Source organism: Anas acuta, chromosome 3 (genome assembly GCF_963932015.1).
Source record: "Anas acuta chromosome 3, bAnaAcu1.1, whole genome shotgun sequence".
Lineage (NCBI taxonomy): Eukaryota > Metazoa > Chordata > Aves > Anseriformes > Anatidae > Anas > Anas acuta.
Window position 1 is genome coordinate 28,245,276 of NC_088981.1, and position 20,296 is coordinate 28,265,571.

General features: G+C 36.8%; 1 protein-coding gene across 9 annotated transcripts in view; it reads left to right on the forward strand.

Annotated features, from left to right (window-relative positions):
• SDCCAG8 (SHH signaling and ciliogenesis regulator SDCCAG8) overlaps positions 1–20,296 on the forward strand; it is a 108,669-nt gene that overhangs the window by 48,402 nt on the left and 39,971 nt on the right. For 5 of the 9 annotated variants that reach the window (XM_068676347.1, XM_068676345.1, XM_068676346.1 and 2 more), the window contains 3 exons: positions 11,078–11,205; positions 13,316–13,424; positions 19,447–19,578. In XM_068676347.1, coding sequence (XP_068532448.1) covers positions 11,078–11,205; positions 13,316–13,424; positions 19,447–19,578 — 369 coding nt within the window. Of the gene's footprint in view, positions 1–11,077; positions 11,206–13,315; positions 13,425–19,446; positions 19,579–20,296 lie in introns of those variants that run through there. The other 4 variants (XM_068676352.1, XM_068676350.1, XM_068676351.1 and 1 more) reach the window with 3 other exon arrangements.

Below are 20,296 nucleotides of genomic sequence, written 5' to 3' on the forward strand. Positions count from 1 at the left end.
TTTACTTCATGCAGTCACAGTGATTGTTTCTTCTGTGCAAGATTCCATTCCTGAAATCCTTACCCAGAAAAGATTTCAACAGAGAACCCAAAGGTCCTTAATTAGGGACTTGATTCGACTTGACATTTAAGAACATCAGCCTGTAGGTTGTCATCTCTGTAAATGGATGGAGAAAGGAAGGCGAATTACCTGAGCATGCCAGCTTTGGCTGCTGGGCTGCTCTCGCCACCCCTGTGCCCGGTGCCCTGGTGCCGGTAGCTGGCCAGGGGGAAGTGTGAGCTGGGAGCAGCGTGTCCCGAGCGAGCAGATGAGCGCTGCTTCTGCCATCGGCTGCTCGACAGAGCTGACCTCCTTTCCCTGTCTGTGCTGGCAGCCCAGCAAGCTTAATAGCATGCTACCATTGGTTGCCCCTGTGTTCCTGGTGATTTGAGTATCAAACTAAGCTTTTGCAGAAACAGCAACTGTTTCTGATTAGTTGCTCCTTGTTCAGACACCTTCTACAGGGCTTAAATCAAAATAAGGAATAAAAGGGTTTTTTGTTAGTTGGTTTTTTTTTTTTTGTAGTTAGATGGTAGTAGTACAGCTGTAGACACAGCTGTATATTCTATTTGTTCCAAAGTTCTTCCTCCATTTCCATTGCTTTTGTTGACCTGTATGTAGTTTACTATGGAAGATCATAAAATCAGAAAACATTCCTTTGCGAATGCAGGGACTAATTCCCATGTAAGGGATGTATCAGTATTAAGTTATTATTCAGCTAAACTTATGTAGTATATGTCAATGCAATTTTTATTAGAGTCAAATTCAGACCTAACATAAGTATAACTGCATTTCTGCTAATGAGATTGGATTACCTCCTGGATTTGCTCCCAGAAAGCTTTACTTTAATTCATTTGTGGTAGTAGGGTAATAAAATGGGTGGTTCATTATAATTGCTTTTAAAACTTAAAATATGTATTTATATTTTTGGTACTATAGTTAATCTTAGTGAAAGATTTTATTTTAATTTTTATTTATTTTTAAAGGATGCCCGAGATAAATGCAGTGAAATTGAAAGGTATTTCTTGTTTTAGAAGAATGAGACTGTCAAGGAGGTTAGTTAATAATTCAGGAGTTTGTGGTTATCAGAATCTATTCCTGAAAAGAGATAGGGGCACAGGAGTTGCTAAAAATAATGTATCCTGTTAACAATGTGAATTTAGTCTCAGCCCTGACAAAGAATCTTTACAATTCATCTCAATGTGTAAGGCAGTATTTTAACAAAGAGTTGCATATGTGTGCTTACAAGGCTTAAAAGCAGGAAAAATATTCTGGATTTTTTTTCTCCTTAAAGAGTGTTGCATTTTAAACATCTGTAGGTAAGTTTGGGGAAAAAAAAAAAACTGTCGCAGATAAAATAATTTACAATGAATGCTGTTGGCCACATCTAGGTTTTACTGTAAACTTACTTGGCTGTTCCCATTTTATCTTTGCATTTTTAGTCAATATCTTTGTTGCATGGTGTTAAAGTGAGTCAAAAGCTTTCATTTGTTATTTTTATTGTCATATTTTTTCCTTTTCTACTTCTTTGCATCTCTCTGCAAGTCCTGAGAGATTCTGCCAGTCTTTGCAAGGAGGTATATGTATGTGAATTAGAACATATTAGCTATTGTAGTTAAATGATTAAAGTCTCTTATTTTACTTCTGTATTATTTCTCTTACACCCCAAACCTATCTTCACAAATAGAGAACTGTAAAGAACTTCATCTTCTGCTGGTTAGCAGAAGTGGATTTAAATCCACACCGACAGTTCATTTGACAATGACCTTGAGGGGCTTTGCTTCTTGAAGAAGAAAGCAGAAGCTTGCGGTAAACAAAGTTCACTTCTGACAGATGGATTGAATGACAGAAAGGTTGCGAGTGCCAGAATAGCCCTGGCAGAGGAGGAAATGTTCAGTGGAATCCAACAGGAGAGGAGGTGTGAACAGGTGCAGGGTTGCTGACGGAAGGGGAACCAGATGGAAGGAGCCAGAGCCAGTTTATTTAAAGGAAAAGGCAGAAAACACTGAAAGGCTGTGCGATCAGTGGCTAAAAGTGTGCATGGAAGAAGGTAAAAATTCACAAAGCAAAACTGCACAGTGGGATATCTAGCGCTTAACATAATGGTAGTAATTGTGAGTTTAGTTTTAAAGTTGCTATTGAAACATGTTTCTCCTTAATCTTGACAGCATAAAGAAGGGAGCTTTATAAATTGACCAAAAAAAAAAACCACCACCCTTGGCTAATAAATATACTGCTTGTCCGTTATTTCTAATACTAATGTACAAATAATGTTACAATCAGGTAACACCAAAATTATGCTGTAGGTAGGCAGACAAGTAAAGAACCAATAAAGGATACACGAGGCTAGAATTTTATTTTTTGACTCACCTGTTCATATCTAGCTCCTGTGATATGCGGGTAGGTAAACAAGTCTTTTATTAGGATGTTTCTGTAAAATCTAAGCAAATTAACAATGTAATGTTAGCACAGTACTCGATTGGTCTTGCTTTTTGGTCACAACTTTGTCCGTTTGCTATAACATGTGGTATCTTGATGTAGGTTGGGGGAGATGTCAAACTTTCCCTAGATCAAATACCCTCAAAATCAAATATTCTCTTTCAGATTGTCTTCCTGAGGAATGATTTGTTGTGTGAAGTTGTTCTTCTTCCCAGGCTGTTCATGGGAAGCTTGGTCCTTTGGAGGCAGAGAATACTTTTCCTAAGTTCTCAACTTCAGCAGTAGTTTGGAAGAGTTAACAACTTCAGCGCCTCAGACCTGCGGCTAGCGTGGTAGCGTAAACTGGAAGTTGTATGTCTGCCCAAACAGAATGTCTGAAAAATTTGAGGTGGCTGTTCAGCAGGCATTCAGAGCACATCTGTGATCTACTGGATCATTCAGCTGTGCTGATCTGATGTGGATCAGGTGTGGGCACACAGTCACTTTTCTTTTCAATTAGGCAGAGCATGCAATGCAGTGTCTATGCTGACTTGATGCTTGCTCCAGTAGGACAGATGATACCTGATTCAGCATAAAACTGGCTGGTACAAAATTAACGTACCCAAATAATTTTTGAAAAAATTGAAATTGGCAGAGTGAGTTCATAATAGATCAGATCTCTGCATCATTTAGCTACATCATTTTCTGATTCAATAGAAGGAGCTTGAAGACTGAATTTACTATATCATGTTAGCAAGCTGAGACTTGGAGTACAGATTCACAATTGTTCTGTGGTGGTCTGAGTCTGCTGCTACTGAAGCATAGACTCAGATTCCCTAGAGTTGTGACATGTGGCTCTGCCTGGCCACATATCTCTAGGCCCTTACATGTGCTGGCACTGGAAGACAGGCACCCTTATGATCACGGGGTTCTTTTTCAAATTGAAAAAGCATCATATGCTCCTGCAGGATAAGTTGTGTGAATGCTAATTATTAGAGGATAAAAAGAGAGACCTTAAACTGGCAACATCACCTTAGACTGGCTTAAACCTGTTATGAAACTGCATCATAAAAGACTGCTGGTACCAAAATCAGGAATCACCATAAGTCAAGCAAATTACTCCTTTATTTTAAATATAGTGAAAATAATTTTCATAGCTATGTGTGCAAAGTAAATGTGTGTAAAAATATTATATGGTAAGCAAGCATTTCAACATTTAGCCATTTGTGAAAGTGGCTTGAAGGACAAAGAGCAAAGGTGGAAAGAGGATTCTGTAGAAAAGGGCAAAGAGTGAAGGGGGAAAGAATATTCTATAGAAAGGAGCATAGTACTGTGAAGTGGTAAGGGTTGGGTACTGACTTCGCAGAAACCACTTCTCATGATGCATCTTCCCATGCAACTTCTGTATTTAATTGTGTGTTTCTATCTGTTTTTATCAGCCAAATAGTTCACAATCTGATGTTAATAACCATTGCAGGATGGGTGTTTACATGCAATGTACATATCTGGCAGACAAGGCTTATAGATGCACCAGAAAAACAACATTTTGGTCTTAAGTCAGTATATTTGACCTAACACGGTACTACTGTTAGAGACAGTTTTTTCCTTCTCTAACAATGAAATAGAGGGCAGTTAATGATAAAGTTTAGCTGTGGCTTGGCATACAGAAGACCATCTAGACTGAAAAGTAGTTGTAGTCCACATTGAAGGCAAGACACCAAAGGAATAGAATAGTGTTATAAGCTAGTCATTTGCAAATTCTTTTTATGCTGGATTTAAAGTGAGTAAGAAATCCAATCCTTTCATTGTAATAGATCTGCTACATAGCAGTAGATATACCACCAGTAATGCATATACTGAAGTTAGCTATACTCAAGCTTCTTCATACTGTATGAACTTGCATAGGAGTAACACTCTGTGTTTCTCAGTTTGTGTGCCCTTACAACTTTTATCTTTCACATGCCCATCAGTATCTACAGTTAGTGGTAATTTTGAGGTAGCTTTCAAGTACAGTGAGTAATTTAGAAGTAGAGTAGGAATCGTCTTCATGCAGAGCCATTAAAAAATATTATCTTCTGATGCCTCTGGCAGGGTTTAAAGGTCAAAGCAAAAGTCTAGACTTTGTTTTATTTTGTCCATAGATCTCAATACTACATACTGCATAAAGTGCAAACATATATAAAAGTTATAAGCTGTTTTCAATTGTGCAACTACATTTTAAATAGAGAAAGCAGGGAAAAAAGTTTCAGTGGGAACAAGAAAGTCATATGCACTAACTTTCCAACTCAACAAAATTGAAATTCTCAGAAAAAAGCAGAATGTCTTATAATGAGGTTGACATCGTTTGGATTCTGGGAACGGGGATACAGTTGTGTAACCTTATTTATTATTTGTATTGTGGAGAAAATAGTTGTGATGATTTTGTCAAATGTTTGTACTTAGTTTCTTGACAAAAGTTTAAAATGTGGAAGTTTAAAATGTAAAATCTTGTCTTGTTTTCTCCCCCAAAAATGATCCTTGTGTTTGAGGTGTTTTTGTGAAGTAGTAGTACCCTGGGAGATCTGTCTTTTCCAATCACTTATTTAAGGTAGGGTAGTAAAAAGTTTTGTTCATGTTTGTTCCATTAACCTACTTCAAAGGTATTTTTACTTTAAAGTTATAGCTGTAGAATATTCTAGTCTTCCAGATCCATGTGTAATTTTTGAGTCAATTTGAAGGTTTAATTTCATACCACGCTTGCACCTTTGCATAAGATTTTATTATTTTCAGTAGCTTCTTCACATGGTTATGTGAAGAACTTCAATTCAAATTGGACCATGTGAATTCTTAAAAATGATGCAAACCTCCAGTTCTACCAATTAGAGTAATAATCAGGTCTCTACAGAATTTGACCATACAAATGTAGCTTGTACCGAAGTTCACCAAACACAGTGTGCTGGCTGGGGCAGCTTCCAGAAACCTGAGCTTTCCAGGTTTCTGAGAAGACCTGGCAGCCAGCTCCAGAATCAGCATCCGGTCAACTCTTGGAAACAGACATAAAGAGCAACTCAGTGGATAATTCCCACAATAGGATACAGGAAGGGCACTTTATCAGCTCCTTGGAGAGGTTTAAAGAAGTGACCTCTGATCATTATGTTTTTACAAGATATTTCTACATAATTCTTGCACTTGTATGCATGAGTACATCTTTTTTTCATTTCTTTTTGAACATCAGAACATTCATTTCATTCCTCTCCTTCAGTCCTGTAAAAGCACCGAGTGCCATAAAATCTAGCCAGCCCAAGCATGCTGTAGTGGTTTTGCACAGGTATGGAAAAATATCAGTACTTTTACTACAAAAAAAACAGGTACTAAAAAAAAAGTCTACAGTGGTAAGAGGAAACCATGAAGCACTGTCCAGCTATGTCCTCAGCCACAGCAATCCTATTTATTAACAAGGATTGGTTAGATGAAAATATGTAAGCTTTATAAAAGATGAACCAACCAACACTAAGTAAAAGGTTCCCAGAAGCGTGACTTAAGAGAGAGAAATCTTCTGGCCCCAAGTCTTACTATTGACTTTATCCTAACATACAGAGAAGGTACATGATCGTAGAGCTCTGTTAAGTTGTAAGATGTGGAAATTAATAATTTTGAATCATGGCTACACTTGAAGCCAACATTTACTTCTTTATCAGCAGAATTTGGGATCTCAGTGTTGTATTTCCTTATCTAAGTATCTGAAATACTAAAACTTCAGATAGCATAAATGTGTAAACATGTTCTCCATTAAAAATAACTGAATATTATACCACAGTGATGTTAAATTAAAAGGCAGGTCTGAAAGCAGTTTTAAAAGTTTTACATTAATAAAAAAATGATTTAGGACCATTCCAGGGAAGAATGACTTCTAGTTACCTTAAGATTTCTTTTTCATGTTTGAAAACCAGCCTTTAAGCCTTGTCTACTCACTAGAAAAAAAACACCTTATCCTTTGGCATATGACACAGTAATGAAGATACATATGGAGGACAGAGGGAAGAAATTTGTGAAGTGTTCTGATCCAAAGTATGATCTTATTCTATATACATTCTTTTATGACCTTTATCAGCATGGTATTTCAATGCTTTCTGATAGTACAGTAGGAGACTGCAAGTGTTTTTCTAATGTTTTGCTTTACAGAAAAGGATTATTGCAACATCTTGTTCTTTATTCCCCACCCCATCCCCCTTTTTTTTTTTACTATAAGTGTTGCTATGTTGCTTGAGAGAAGAGCAAGATTATGCTCTGATTTCTATTCTTCCCTTGACACCTGTAGCTGAAATAATAACATGAACAACCTATAAGAAAGTTCAGGTGCTGCTTGTAATGAACAGTGCATTAGACCTGTAGTGTGGAAGGCTTGCAAAGTAGACTGCATACAGAATTGCTGAGTCTTTCTACCCAAAGCTATTGGCCGAAGTCCTTGAAGTTGTTAACACACATAGGCTTTCAAGTCCTGTTTTCAAAAGTGAATGTTGAAAAAATGAAAAGTGAAAAGTGAAAATTGATTCGAGTGCTTGTAAGCCAGATTTTTAGAAAGATAATGGGAATTAAGTGAGTAGGTACCTCCTCAAAACTGATTTTCCATTTGGTATATATAGCAGCTTATGCTACACATTTATTTGCAAAAAATGTTGGGAGAAGCTCACTTCCTCTAGAAGAGTGTAAAGTAAGTATACATAAAACCCCACAGTATTTTATAATTACATTTTTAACTATAATTAACAAGAAACGAAGATGGCAGAAATAAGGTTATGATAAACTCTGGTGGGCTGCTGAACTGACATAATTGCTCAAGTTTTTTAATTTGTTCAATTAAGTTCATGGTCCTTCCTAATGGATCCATTAGCTTTTTACAAAATGTCACATGTTGATCTCATGGAAAAATCAAATAGTCGATATAGGAAGCATGGTTGCTTCACAGCATAGCTGTTTGTGAGAAGGCTTGCTGGCAACTTCCAGTCAGAGGCCTAATTCTACACTGAGGTTTATCTTGTGGCTTTTTGTTTTGCATTTGAACTCTTGCCAGAGCAAAAAGTCTTGCAGAATTACCTACTGCTGAACTGCATTGTAAAATTCAAAGTTATATCAGTCTTAATTTTGTCCTTTTGCAGCCAAAAAACTATTTTTATGAAATCTGACTGTAACTTCACACTTTTATAAATTCTTCCTTTTTTTCCTTTACTGAGAGCCACTTCTCAGAGAGAATTAGTTTTCTATTGAAAATGGATCTGTAATCCAGTTTTCATTTGCTAGTGGTGGGGAAGGTTTTTGTTTGTTTTTATTAAATCTGGTGGCTCAAATTCAGCCAGTGTACTTTTCATGTCACCTTTGAGGTCAAGGTGAATTTTCACTTTGTTTTCAGCAAGGAGTGTTTGTCTCCTTCATGTGCAATAAACTACACTTTATTTTGGCTTTAGTGTTGACAACAATTATTTGGAAAGCAGAACTTTCAGACACTGCAAACCACTATGCTGTTCATTGAGATATGTGAACAAGTTAACCCAGTAGGCTGCTCTTGACAACAATAAGTCAGGTTCAGAGGAATGGGTGTTCTGAATTAAAATCATGGAAAATTTCTACTTCAGAGTAGAGCTCAAGGAGAGTTTGTTTGCTTCCATGCAAGTGAGTCTTTGGTTGCTTCTGATGTCATGGCACAAAAATGAAAGTCACCTTGAGTTCAATGCTCCCGCTTTAGTAAAATTGAACAACGTTATGGCCAAATCCAGAATTAATTATCAGATAGGCATTTACTCGGTATTTCAGAATGGGTATTGTGTTAAAGAACTTGATTTTTTGCTGCTGCCTCCAATTTTGCCTGTGTGTTTGCATTCTGTTGGAGAACAGACCAGTAGAGCAGAACTGCTTCAGATCCTTGTCACTGATAGCCATAGCTGGTGTTTTAAAAAGGTCTGGTGAATCTTGAGCTCATGTTTCTGATGCTGATCTTACCTGTGTCATCGAAAACTGTTTCCTGTGTGTCTACACTTGATAGCTCTGCTTTTTCTTAAATTAAGCTCATTTTCTTTCACAATTCAGAGTAATTGTAAGTAAATAGCCACTCTCAAATCTTCTAAACCTCTTGCAGTGTTTTCTGGTTGTATCAGGAGTCCTACTAATAGTTCTGAAATTTCTTGGGCCTTCTTCTGTGTGCTTTATGCATGCTTTTTTTTCTCTGTATGTGTAAAATATATCGGGGAAATTTTCTGTAGGAGGGCAGAGAGATTGAACTTAGGGGACAAGGAAGGTGTCAAATCAATGTGTGGGTGATTCACCACTCAGTTTAGACAGCTTTGGCTCCAGCAGACATTTCGTTCCTCAGCAGCTCTAGACACCTTGGGTCCTGCTCTTTATATGGCACTGGGTATGTCTCAATCCACAAATTTTCCAGGTGCTAAGGCTGAGACTAGTCAGCTACCATTCTGCCTGAAGATTTACTGTCTTCCTAGTCTTATAGTCAAGCTTTTATCCATTACGTAAAATCTCCTATTTTCACCCACCCCTGATACACTTCAGACAAAAGGAACTCGCCACCATTTCTGAGCTCCTGTTCATTCACTCTACCCAGCAGGTACCACAGATGAGTGGCTCTTTTGGTTGGGTCCCCTAAGCAAGAAGGTGTTTTCAGGTGACATCAGGTTCTCCATTTATTTTGCTCTCTTCTATTAATGTGTTCTTGTTAGACAGGAGTGTTCCCAGCAATGAGAAATGGATCTGTACGGGTTTACCTTGGTAGCTTGAGCTGTGCAGCTTGGTACATGCTGAAGGCTACCTCTAGCAGAAGGCTAGCCAACCAGCTGTGTGCCAGATAACTGCCCACAGCCATCTCACACAAAGACAAACAAAATATTAATTAAACAAAATATTGTGCAAATGCCACTTTATTTAGCTGGAAGTGTCTGGGGGACGTGTTAGGTGTTGGTGCATTTTTTTTGAGCAGTCCAGTGCTCGTGACAACTGTCTGAAGGCAAAGGAGGTTTGCAAGCGGGGGAAGGGGTTAGATAGACCTTTCCAGCAAATATGGAACTATTTTTCATAATAATGTTTTCCAGATTTGGATCTTATACTTAGGAAGTGATGTAAGCATCACTCCTTAGGATAGCCCCAATATAGTTACGAAGCAGTTCTGAGAATGATGTGATAAGGTGTAGCACGATGTTTGAAATTTCCTTAAAATGTGCTTTGTTTCCTGAAAGCTATAATATTCTTGTTATTTAAGTATTTTCTATGTCATATCAGTCTCAGTCCCACCTCAGAAAAAAACTGCCTGTGATTTCAAAGGGAGTTTTTGCCTCAGGTAGGGCTTGCAACATCAGGACCAGGAATTAGTGTAATGTGACCCACCATTTGTATTGCTTTGGGGTAAATTTAAGAGAGAAGATTTAACATAGTGTATGTCATGCTGAGATATTGCAATATCTCGGATGGGTTATTAGGCACTGATCCAAAGGTTAAGTGCAGCAACCACATGAGATGTGGCTTTATCCTTATATGATCTATGCCCGTGTTCTGTTTTGTAGTTACCTGAAGTGGGAATTATCACACATTTATAAGACTATTGAAACCTATCCTAAGCTATTAAATGTAGTTTCAGGAGAAAAGTGTGTACATATTTATGTCCATTGAAATCTAGAAATCAGTTCTCGTATGTGTGAACTCACAGAAATTCTGACTCTAGGTCCAAATGTGCACCAGATAAATATTTACGACCTTTGGGAAAGTCTAGATATGAATTTGCAGTTGAGGATCTTTTCTAATTTATATGCATATATCTTTTTGTTTCTTATTTTCCATGCTGTTTTTGCTTGGCTTGCATTAAATAAAATGCTTCAATGGAGTGTGGTAGTCTAGCATTTGTTTTGCCTCGGGAGTAGATTGCCCCATCTTGCATATCTGGTCAAGTAAATTGCTCTCTTGCCTGCGTACTTCAATAATAGTACTGGGCTTCAGACCCTCCTGTACAACCCCCCAGTGAGCAGGGCCACAACGGGCTGGGCCTGCGTGGTGCAAACAGGCTTCTGTATTGTTATGGATGCATTCATCTCCTATTTGCATAAATTAATAGTTAAAACTTGCTTGGTTGCTTAAAAAAAACTCATTAGGCTTTGAAAGTAGCTGAATTATGAGCACTGTGGCAATCGCTCCTATTGACTTGTCTCCTGCTGGTTCACTGGGAACCAGTCCATCTCGGGGTCAGGTCCCTAAGTTTCATTGCAGTATTAAATAGATAACATTTAAAAGAAAATGCAAATAATCTGTTGAGTGCAAACTGTATGCTGGGGAACTTCCTTACACAAAAGAAGTTGTGTTTAAAATTTTAAAAGATAAAATGATATTTTAGTCGTAAGGGCTAATTTTTGCTTAGGAAATGAATCCTTTTTTTTTTTTTTTTTTTTTAATCAATTTTCTACTAATCACTAGAGAATGTTTGACATTGTAAGAAAAAGGTCAGTTTGTATAACCTGCCATGGGAGAGGAATGCTTCGTGTGAAATCTTGGCCAGATTTTCTTCTTTGTTTTTATTAATTGAATATTCTACTTTACCTTTTTTATTTAGCATCTTCAATACATGATTTTTATTTTTCTTTGTTTTTTATAGACTGGAGAAAGAGAGCATTCAGCACAGCATTAGCAATGAAGCAAAGGCCCAAGCCCTTCAGGCCCAGCAAAGAGAGCAGGAGCTGACACAGAAGATGCAGCAAATGGAGGCCCAGCATGAGAAAACTGGTAGGTGGTAGGGAAAGATTAGAGCCTGGGCACTCACTCACAAGCCAGGCCCACGCCTTACTGTGAAATGACATCAGGAACACCTGTAACCTTTGGCTGGCCGAAGGGAGCAGATGCTAACTACACCGGAGATTCCGAATTACATATTAGTTAGCGTTTAAAAGAGAAAATGGAAAGTATTGCCCACTGTCTGTTGATTTCAGAGTGCTGCTCTCACATCTGTTGCACCATCTGGATTATGAGTTTATTTACCTGTGTTCAAGAAACGTAAAGCTGAGAGAGACCACAACAAAGTAGAAAAACAAAGGGCTTGTTTTTGGCTGGATTTTCAGGCACACATGTTATATAAAGAAAATAGCATCAGAAGCTCTGCGGGAAATGCTCTGAGCTTACAGTTAAAGTCTCCTGAATAGCATTGAACAGTTCCCACAGTACACACATTATAGCTACTCTAAAAGCTTAATGAGTTTGCTTCGGCATCCAAACTGGAGAAAAGCTTTAGCCATTAATCGGTTCTTAATTCACTGTCGCAGCTGGATGTAATTCACTGGCTCCAAATTGATATGTTCCTTTATTTAATCTTTGCAGCCTCAAACATTTTCAGCATTAGTATGTGTCCCCCCCCACACCCCTAATCTAGAAGAAAGATATTTAATCCCTTGCATACTTCAGCTTGTCATAATAGGAGACTCCACTGCACTGATTTAGCTGATCAATGACTTCTAACCTTTAATCTGGGAGTAAAATGGGTTTTACAAACCAAAAAAAAGCCTTTTGTTGTTGTGAAATACTATGCCAATAAAATTAATAAAATTCATTTTATAAACAAAAAATAATTTTTAGGGAGGAAATCTCTAACCTCTGAGCATGGAAAGGAGGAGGAGCTTCAGCTTTAATGGAACATGGTATATTCATATGTTTAATGAAATAGCATTATTATCCACCAGTCATCTAGTGCCTTCAGAAAAATGATGTTGCTTATATTACTACTAAGCAGTGCAAGCTAATGCCTGAGGTAGCAGGCACATTTACATCTTCCATCGATTTTTTTGCTTTTTAGCAACATTATCACAGTACACAAGGACCTTATCTTGTGTTCAGGGAATGTAAACTGCTACGTTATGGCTACTATCTACACAGTAGGAGAAGAGAAGAAGCACTCAATCATATTTCACTGCTCTAGCCAGCACATCTGCATATGACCAAGTGTAATTTTGCACAAGAGATGTGTAATTTGCCCTCCTTGTGCATAAATTGTCCCAGTACACAAAAATGAAACAACATTAAGTTTGAGTATGTTTTTATATATTTGTAATAGGATTAGGAGTTGAAAATAAAAGTCATTTGTTATGTACATAAAGAAACCCTTGTGTATTATGATCTTCCATGCATATAGGAAATTTGGGTAACAGTGGTCTGTCTTTCTCTGAATGATTTTAAAAGCGGGAATCAAGAAATATAATTTTGCAATATCTTCCTTTTGGAAGAATAAAGGTCTTTAATTTTTTCGTAGTGAATTTTGGTACAGCACAAGCTAACAGTAACTGAAAATGAATTTATAAAATTGTTTCACTACAACTCTCACTGGACAGTAAGTCTATCTCATTGTTAAAGACCGAAATAAATTACAGTAAGCACAGGACACAGTAAATAAAATAACTGCTTTCTTAAATGACAAAATGAAATGAGTCTACAGTGTGAGCGTCTGGATTGCAAGTGTGTCCTCTGCACCAGTTGAGTAAGCAAAAGGCTGCTAAGGCATGGATTGCTAATTTTATTCCTTCCAGAAATATCAGTAAACTTCCAGCTAAAAAGCAAAACCACCAGATTAGATGCATAGTCTTCATGGTGGTTCTTCTCACACAAGACCTTATTCAATGGTCACCTCACTTTAACACTTTAGCTTTAGCTTATTCTGACATACAGCCTTTATCTGATGAATGACAATGTTAAAATTCCATGTCCAGACAGTTGAAGCTTAAAAAAACATACCAACAACAGTGGGATCTAGACAAAAGAAATTAAGAATATATTAAATAGTTCCTAAATTCTCTATAAATTTATACAGTTTCAAAATATTTTTCTAGTTTTATAATTTTATAATTTCTAGTAAATGAACTGGACTCATTGCTGACCTCCCAGAATACATTCATAACAAAATTAAAGGAAGAATGTTTTTTGTTGGCAAGAAAGTTGGAACAAATATCAGAAAAATACAGGTTAGTATATTTTCTTATCCTGTCCCCTTTATTATTAGGATATGCTTCCTTATTTTATATTTGTACTTTAATATTTGCTACTACTCATGTTGTCCCAGGTATTAAATATTTTCTCAATATAATACATGACATTTAAATAACGTGGATGCATTTTTCCAGGATAGTTCTACTTTTCTACTTTTCATGCAATGTTTCTGGCTATTAATTCAAATTTCCTAGATGATTCCAATGTAAAAATTGAGTACTGCATTTTTTCTGATGTTCTGACTCTCAATGTGAAAATTTGAAAATTGTTAATGGAGCTACAATTCTAGTTTATCTGAAATTATATTTAAAATACTAAATATTTTAAATTCTCCAATCTGTAGTATGTTGGTTAAATTATTTACTTAAAGCTTCATTCATAATACTACACACTGAATAATTATCTCTGAAAAAATTGTTGTCAAAATTGCTTGTCATTGAAGCTCTGATTCTGCTGCCACTTGTTATGTGGTGCTCATTAAAATCAATAGCAGGTCTAAATACAAAGCCATTGAAAATTCTGGAGTAGAATTAAAAACTAGAAGCAATAACTGGTTTCAATAAATGCAAACATATTAAGGTATATCTTTGAAAATTAAGTTCTATAGCACACAACTATTTAAAAAAAAATACAAATTCTGTAGATCAAGCCCTTTTATTCTTCACTAGTAAGTAATAGGATTTTTTAAGTGTGAAAATAGTCTTTTTGTAGAAACTTTCTGCAAGGTTTATATTTAGAGTACTAAACAGGGCTGAAATGGTGAGTTGGTATTCTGCAACTTGTGTAAGTTTCATGCAAAATGAATTTGTTAATTAAAGTAGTATTCATCTGACATGACTTATGTGAAGTAAGACAACACTCAGCAAAAGTAATTGGTTTTCAAGATAAGCTTTTTCTTCTGATGCATGGATTCAATCATCCTGTAGAGGTAATATAACAGGGTCAACACTCACTCAGGGACAGAGCTTATTTATCCCAGTATCCTGTTTTTGGGAATGGTCAAAAGGGAATGATACAAGTAGATGGCAGGGTAGACATATATATATATGATGCTTCCTACAGGTACTGCCTCCACTATCCGTCCTGCTTTTCACTGAATAAAAAGTGTTGACTAACTGTTAAGTGAATAAAGTTGGGAGATGAATCCCACCCCGAGTATTTGAGGAAGAAATTAGAAACTTGAAGAAATGTGAGTGACCTTCCCCTGCAAATGCTGTGGTGGGTATTCAAGAGAGAAGCAAACTGAATTTTTTCTTCTGAAAAAGCAGAGCTCCTCTGCCAAAGTAATACAAAATCTAAATAGATTCAAATCATATTATTATTCCAGCAATAAAAATGCACACAGACTTTGTTGCTAGAGCTCACAGTCACAGACTAGTAACTGTAAAAGGATGAAGGAAAGACAGAAAACATACTGTGAAAACACATTATTCTCTGAAAATAAATACCAGAGATTGCCAAGTGTTTCTCCACCTAGCAGCATTAGCTGACTATGTCAAGAACCTGGAAGGGGGAAAAGAAGCCCTCTTGGATCCCCACAAAGTGGTATACTTTGCACAGGGAATATGGAAGAATGTATGAAAGCAGTTTTGAGAAGTTGCCCAAAAATAGCTTGAGATTGCCTGCGCTGGAGTGGGTGCTGCTGCAGACAGTAACAAGAATGGACAGATACATAAGGACAAAACTAGGAAAGCATATGAAAATGAGATCAGAAAGGTAGAACTGGAGATGGTGTAAAATGGTAACTTAATAGATGGCTTCAAAAATGATGTGATCAGAAGATCAGTTGCAGAAAATGACTTCAGCTAGGTTTTAAATGCATGATCCTTCTTTATCTTTTTGTAGTGCCTTTCCAAAAGGCAGTCCTCACACTCATCATCACCAGTGATAGTGTAAAATGCAGTTCTGACATAGAAAGTTATACCTTTTGTTCTCTGAAAAAAAGGATCATTTTAGAAAGATTTTATAACTTAGTTCTTGTGTACATTATTAAAAGCAGATCAAGCCTCTTTAAAACGAGGTGCATGAGTCAGTTTATTTATTTGTTTTGTTTCTTGATAGGAAATAAAGGGTCCATCTGTAATGAGAGACATTTGAAATTTATTTGTGAGAAGTGCTTAAGGTGGACACCTCTGTATTGTGTGTATGTTTTTATATTAAATATAGGTTTTCTGGTAAATCGAAACTGAAGTTTTCTTGTTTATATGTAAGCTGGAGCCATTTTTTTGTGAGCTAGCCCCTACATAGGATTAGAAAAACTTCAGAAAGACAGTGTCAGTTGAATTATAAACCCCTCAAGCTGTGCAGAAAGAAGATAGTGTCTGGGAAGGTTTTTGTATGCTTAGGCATGTTTAAAAATACAGTCCTTTGTTGATTTCTTCTCCGTTATTTTGTTCTTTTTTTTTTTTTTTCTCTGATTGTCACTATCTGAGTTTCTAGGTTGTGGATTAATGCTTAACACTGCCCACTGTGTATTTGTGATTTGCGTTTTGTAATTAAGGGGAACAATGGGAGTCCATTGGGTCTCGTTATATATAATGGTTGGTTTAATTTGTTTCACTTCTATCTTGTTAATTGTAAATTGATCATTAAGATTTGAATTCTAATCTGTCACCAGGGTTGTGAGTATTGAAGCTAGAGCAATGATCCTGGTTTTAATCACTGATGATGAGAAACAAATTTTATAATTTTGGTACATATTGCAGTTCATATATTTTAACACTGTATTTTATGGTGTTATAAATATTGTTAAATGACTTTTAGTGTAGTTTTACTGTTTGGACTATAATGTATAAATTATATTACTGTTTTGGCAACAGTAGGCATCCAACTGTGTGAGTTTAATTGAAGTAAAGAACACACACCCGGCTGAACTATTTTTCTGCATGTTTGGTTGACTGCAGTTATTGCGCTCAGTACCAGGGGTAGCGTGTTTGCTGAGGGTAGCTGTACGAGGATGTGCAGCAGAGTCTGTCTGCAGGATGAGTCATTAAAATTACATGCAATGATACTCGTTGTGATAGCAGAAAATATTTTAGAGCGTATATGTAATTGCTATGAAAGTAAATAATAAGCTTTAAAGCAGGAAAAGACAATGCCTTAAAAAGCACTGTGCTGTGAGTCCAAGTGCTGCAGTGCAAAAGATGGTTGAGAGGAATAAAGGCAGTGTTGCCACCTTCACGTTCAAAAATCAGTTCATCCTAAAAATATCCTAAGTCCGACTTTAAATTATGGCTATTTATTATTTGCTGGTTCTTTGCCTCTAATCTGAATGTTTTGGTTGAGCTTGGATTTTTTTTCCAAGATTTTCCCAGCAAGAATTGGGGGGGGTAAAAACTGACATGTAATTTGCTTTTTTACCTAGTAATTGAGGCTTTTGTGGTAGATGGCTGGATCCAGAAATAGAGGGTTTTTTTCTGTGGTTGTGCCCCCTGGCATCATCAATAATTTTGAAGATATCCCATTCCTAATATGATGTCTTATGAGCAGAAAAGCATTTACGCAGACTATGTACTGCCCCTGGCTGGGAGTAATTACTACTCATAGTGTAAATTTGCTCTCGCTGTCATAGTGCAGGTGTTTGGGCTCCTTACAGGTTTGTTTTATTACTCAACATTTTGAAATTTCTTAAAAACCACATAGAATTAACTTCAGAAGCTGAGATTGTTGAGTGGTTTATTTAAAGCTACAGGAGGAATCGTTGTCAGATGATGATGCAAACTGTCAGTATGCAGTTGTGTATTGGGTCCAGTGTTCTCTTTTTAATGCCAAACAACTTTTCTACATTGACTGCAGTATGCATTCTGTCCTTGTGCTGTCCTCTAAAATTTCAGTGTTATGAAATACTTGGATCGGGATGTTCAGATTCTTAAATATTTCAGTTAGAGTGGCCATTCTGTAAATAATATTTTAATTTGAATGACTTTTTTTATTGAGTTCCTCAACTCAACAAAATGCTTCAATTCTTTTAATTATATTACAAAAGATCTAGAAGAGAACACAAGTAACATGGTTCAAAGCATCAGGTGTTTAGAGCTGTGTATTAGAGATAAGAGGTCATGCTACTCATGTTCTCAATGAATTCAGTGCTTTCTTTTGTTTCTTTAATGGTAGTTTTCAGTAGCGTTTTGGTTGGTTTGAAGCCCTTGGTCTTCCCAGAAAGACTTCCTGCACCTTCAAGTGTGCTAGAGACGAGCAAGTCCCTTTAAAACTTTCAGATTTTTACCTCTTTGAAGTTGCTTCTGCTGTATCCGTGAATCAGAGAGCCACATATAAATACAGAAAAAGAAGCAGGATCCCACAGTTGGGAAACTCCGTCAATGTGATAATCTACAGTATTCCTACCAGGAAAATATTGCTGTTGCATTTTCCTGGCAAAAAAGGAACGCAAGATGGCAGATGAGTTTAATCCCTGTTAGCACTTGCTTGGGCTCTGTTACATCAGGTTGCTGGTGAACTGCTTTGCAACAGACCTTTGCTTTTATCCGCTGATTGTCTCTCACAATGTCAGTATCAAGAAAAGGCTGCATTCATCCTGTGTGATAAGAATTGGTCCAACTGACAATACTTTTTGATGCTGAGATTTCACAGCTACCCATATTTCTGTTAAAAGGCAAGAATTAGACTTCAGTTACCTCTCCATAACAATCCTGACCACTGTTAGGCATCCGTCCAGGAAACTCTTGTCCATTTAAGTTTGATGTGAACATTGGTGTGATTCTGATGTATTTTTTGGTGATCCTTAATAGAGCTGTAACTCCGTATGTAAATTCAATTGTATGCAGTCTTCTTCCAAAGTTGCCCTTGCTAAGTTCTTTCAGATTCACAGATGATATCATGCATTGTTCTCCATTTAAATATGAAAAGATGATGTTGTCATTTCCAGATCTGACTTGTCAGTGTAACAACATGTTTTGAAGGAGGAGTATTCCATTCTCCCTGCACTTTGTTGTGTTTTTCAGAATGTCAGTTGTTGTTGCATTCTGTAACAGCCAGGAAGGTAAAGTCTCTTCATTCTGTAACTGCAGCATATTTAAATTGATGATTTAAAGATATCTCCGAAGCTTTTTAACCTCAAGATCTGGAGTGGCAGATGCCATAAAACAAATTTGCTTGCTTTTGATTCTTACGTTCTGATGGTATAGCAGATTCTGACATGTTCTCATTAACCTTTTCCAAAGAGTTAAACTGTACAAGTGCATAATGTATATTTTATCACAATTTTATCTGAGATCTTTTCCTGATATTAAGAAACAGCTCATGCCTGTTTCTCCATGGGCTGATGGTTAGAGATATAGCAAGTAACAGTCCCAGGTCATTCATGGATCTGGTGTCTCTGCTCACCCGTGAAGAATAAGAATTGCTAGAAGTGACTAATTTTCTTAAAGGCTGTGCTGAGTCTTATGTAGATTAGAGTATGCCTGTATGATTTGTACCTTGTTTTTTTAAGATTTATTCATTTTCCTCTTGATGTTTTTTATCTGTGTAGTGGTATTTGGGCATGTTATGTTAATAAATTTTCTAAAACATTAGTACTATTGCGAGTTCAACCTGTACAGTGCCGTAAGGGTTGAACAAGTTTTTAGTAGTGATTTTTAAAATTAGATGTTAGCTTTTACCAATAAAGAACTTGAAATTTATTGTCAAAATGCTGGACAAATTTTTGCTTAACAGGTATGAATTTACATTTATCAATGATGTTTAATATCAGTGCCTAATGTCAAATGAGATGACTGTTTAAATTCCTCTGGAACAAGCATAGCCAACCTCTGACTGAGTAAATGCTACTAACATATTTCCCAAATACAATGCAGCATCATGTTCTTCCACCTTAAGATTATTTGAAATAGTTTCTTGTTTCTGTAAGTTCTAGTAATAGCCTGTTTATGCATTTTATATACATGTATGAAATTTTATAAATGCTGAAGCCACATATTGATGGCACGCTGCAGGATGAAATCTGACAACATCCATCATCACTGTGTTTTACTTCTGTAGATCTGAAGTCAACCAGCTTAGTCAGGAAAAAGAGTATCTTCATGGCAGATTGGAGAAGATGCAAAAACGGAATGATGAATTGGACCAACAATGTATCCAGCATGGGAGAATGCATGAGAGGATGAAGTCGAGGTAGGAGGTCCTGTTAATCTGTCAGTATGTGGTACGCTCTACTGTACCTGTTGTGTTCTGAACATAAAAATGGCACTAGATTGCTTGAAAGTAATGTTCTTGCTTTATGAAAATGACCACCCGTTCCCCCTCCTCAAGCATTCTGTGAAGTTGTGTGTTTTTTTTCATAACATCTTTTGCTTGTGCCATTTTGGATAAATAAAACGAAAGCTTGAACAACATAGTCTTCCAAAGAATTTAAGCCTAGTACATATGTGTGTGGGCTGCTTCGGCTGTTCTCTGCTCTAACTTGGATGAATTGTCTTACCGTGTAAAAAAAAAAGGGAGGGGGGGGCAGGGGGGTGAGAAGAGGGGAGGCTATTCAGTAATGTGAATGTAGGCTACAGATGTGGATTCTGTAAGGCCATGTAATATGTTCTTCAGTATCGCCATTTTACCTTTATCAATAATATTTAACTTCTATAAACAGAAAAATCTTTTTGAAGGTCTTAGTATCCAGAGAGCTATTAACAGCTTCCAGGTGCCCCTAGCCTTTTCAGAGGGGTGGTGACTCCAAGAGCTGGGAGCAGCTACTGCAAAACTCATGGGGGTATTTCCACTGTTACCCAATGACTGTTCTGGCCACAGTGTCCAGACTGGTAGTGTTTTTGTGCTGTGATTTGTGTCAGATAGCCTTGAAGATCACTGGGGAGACTACTTTTCTTGGTACCAGAAAGCT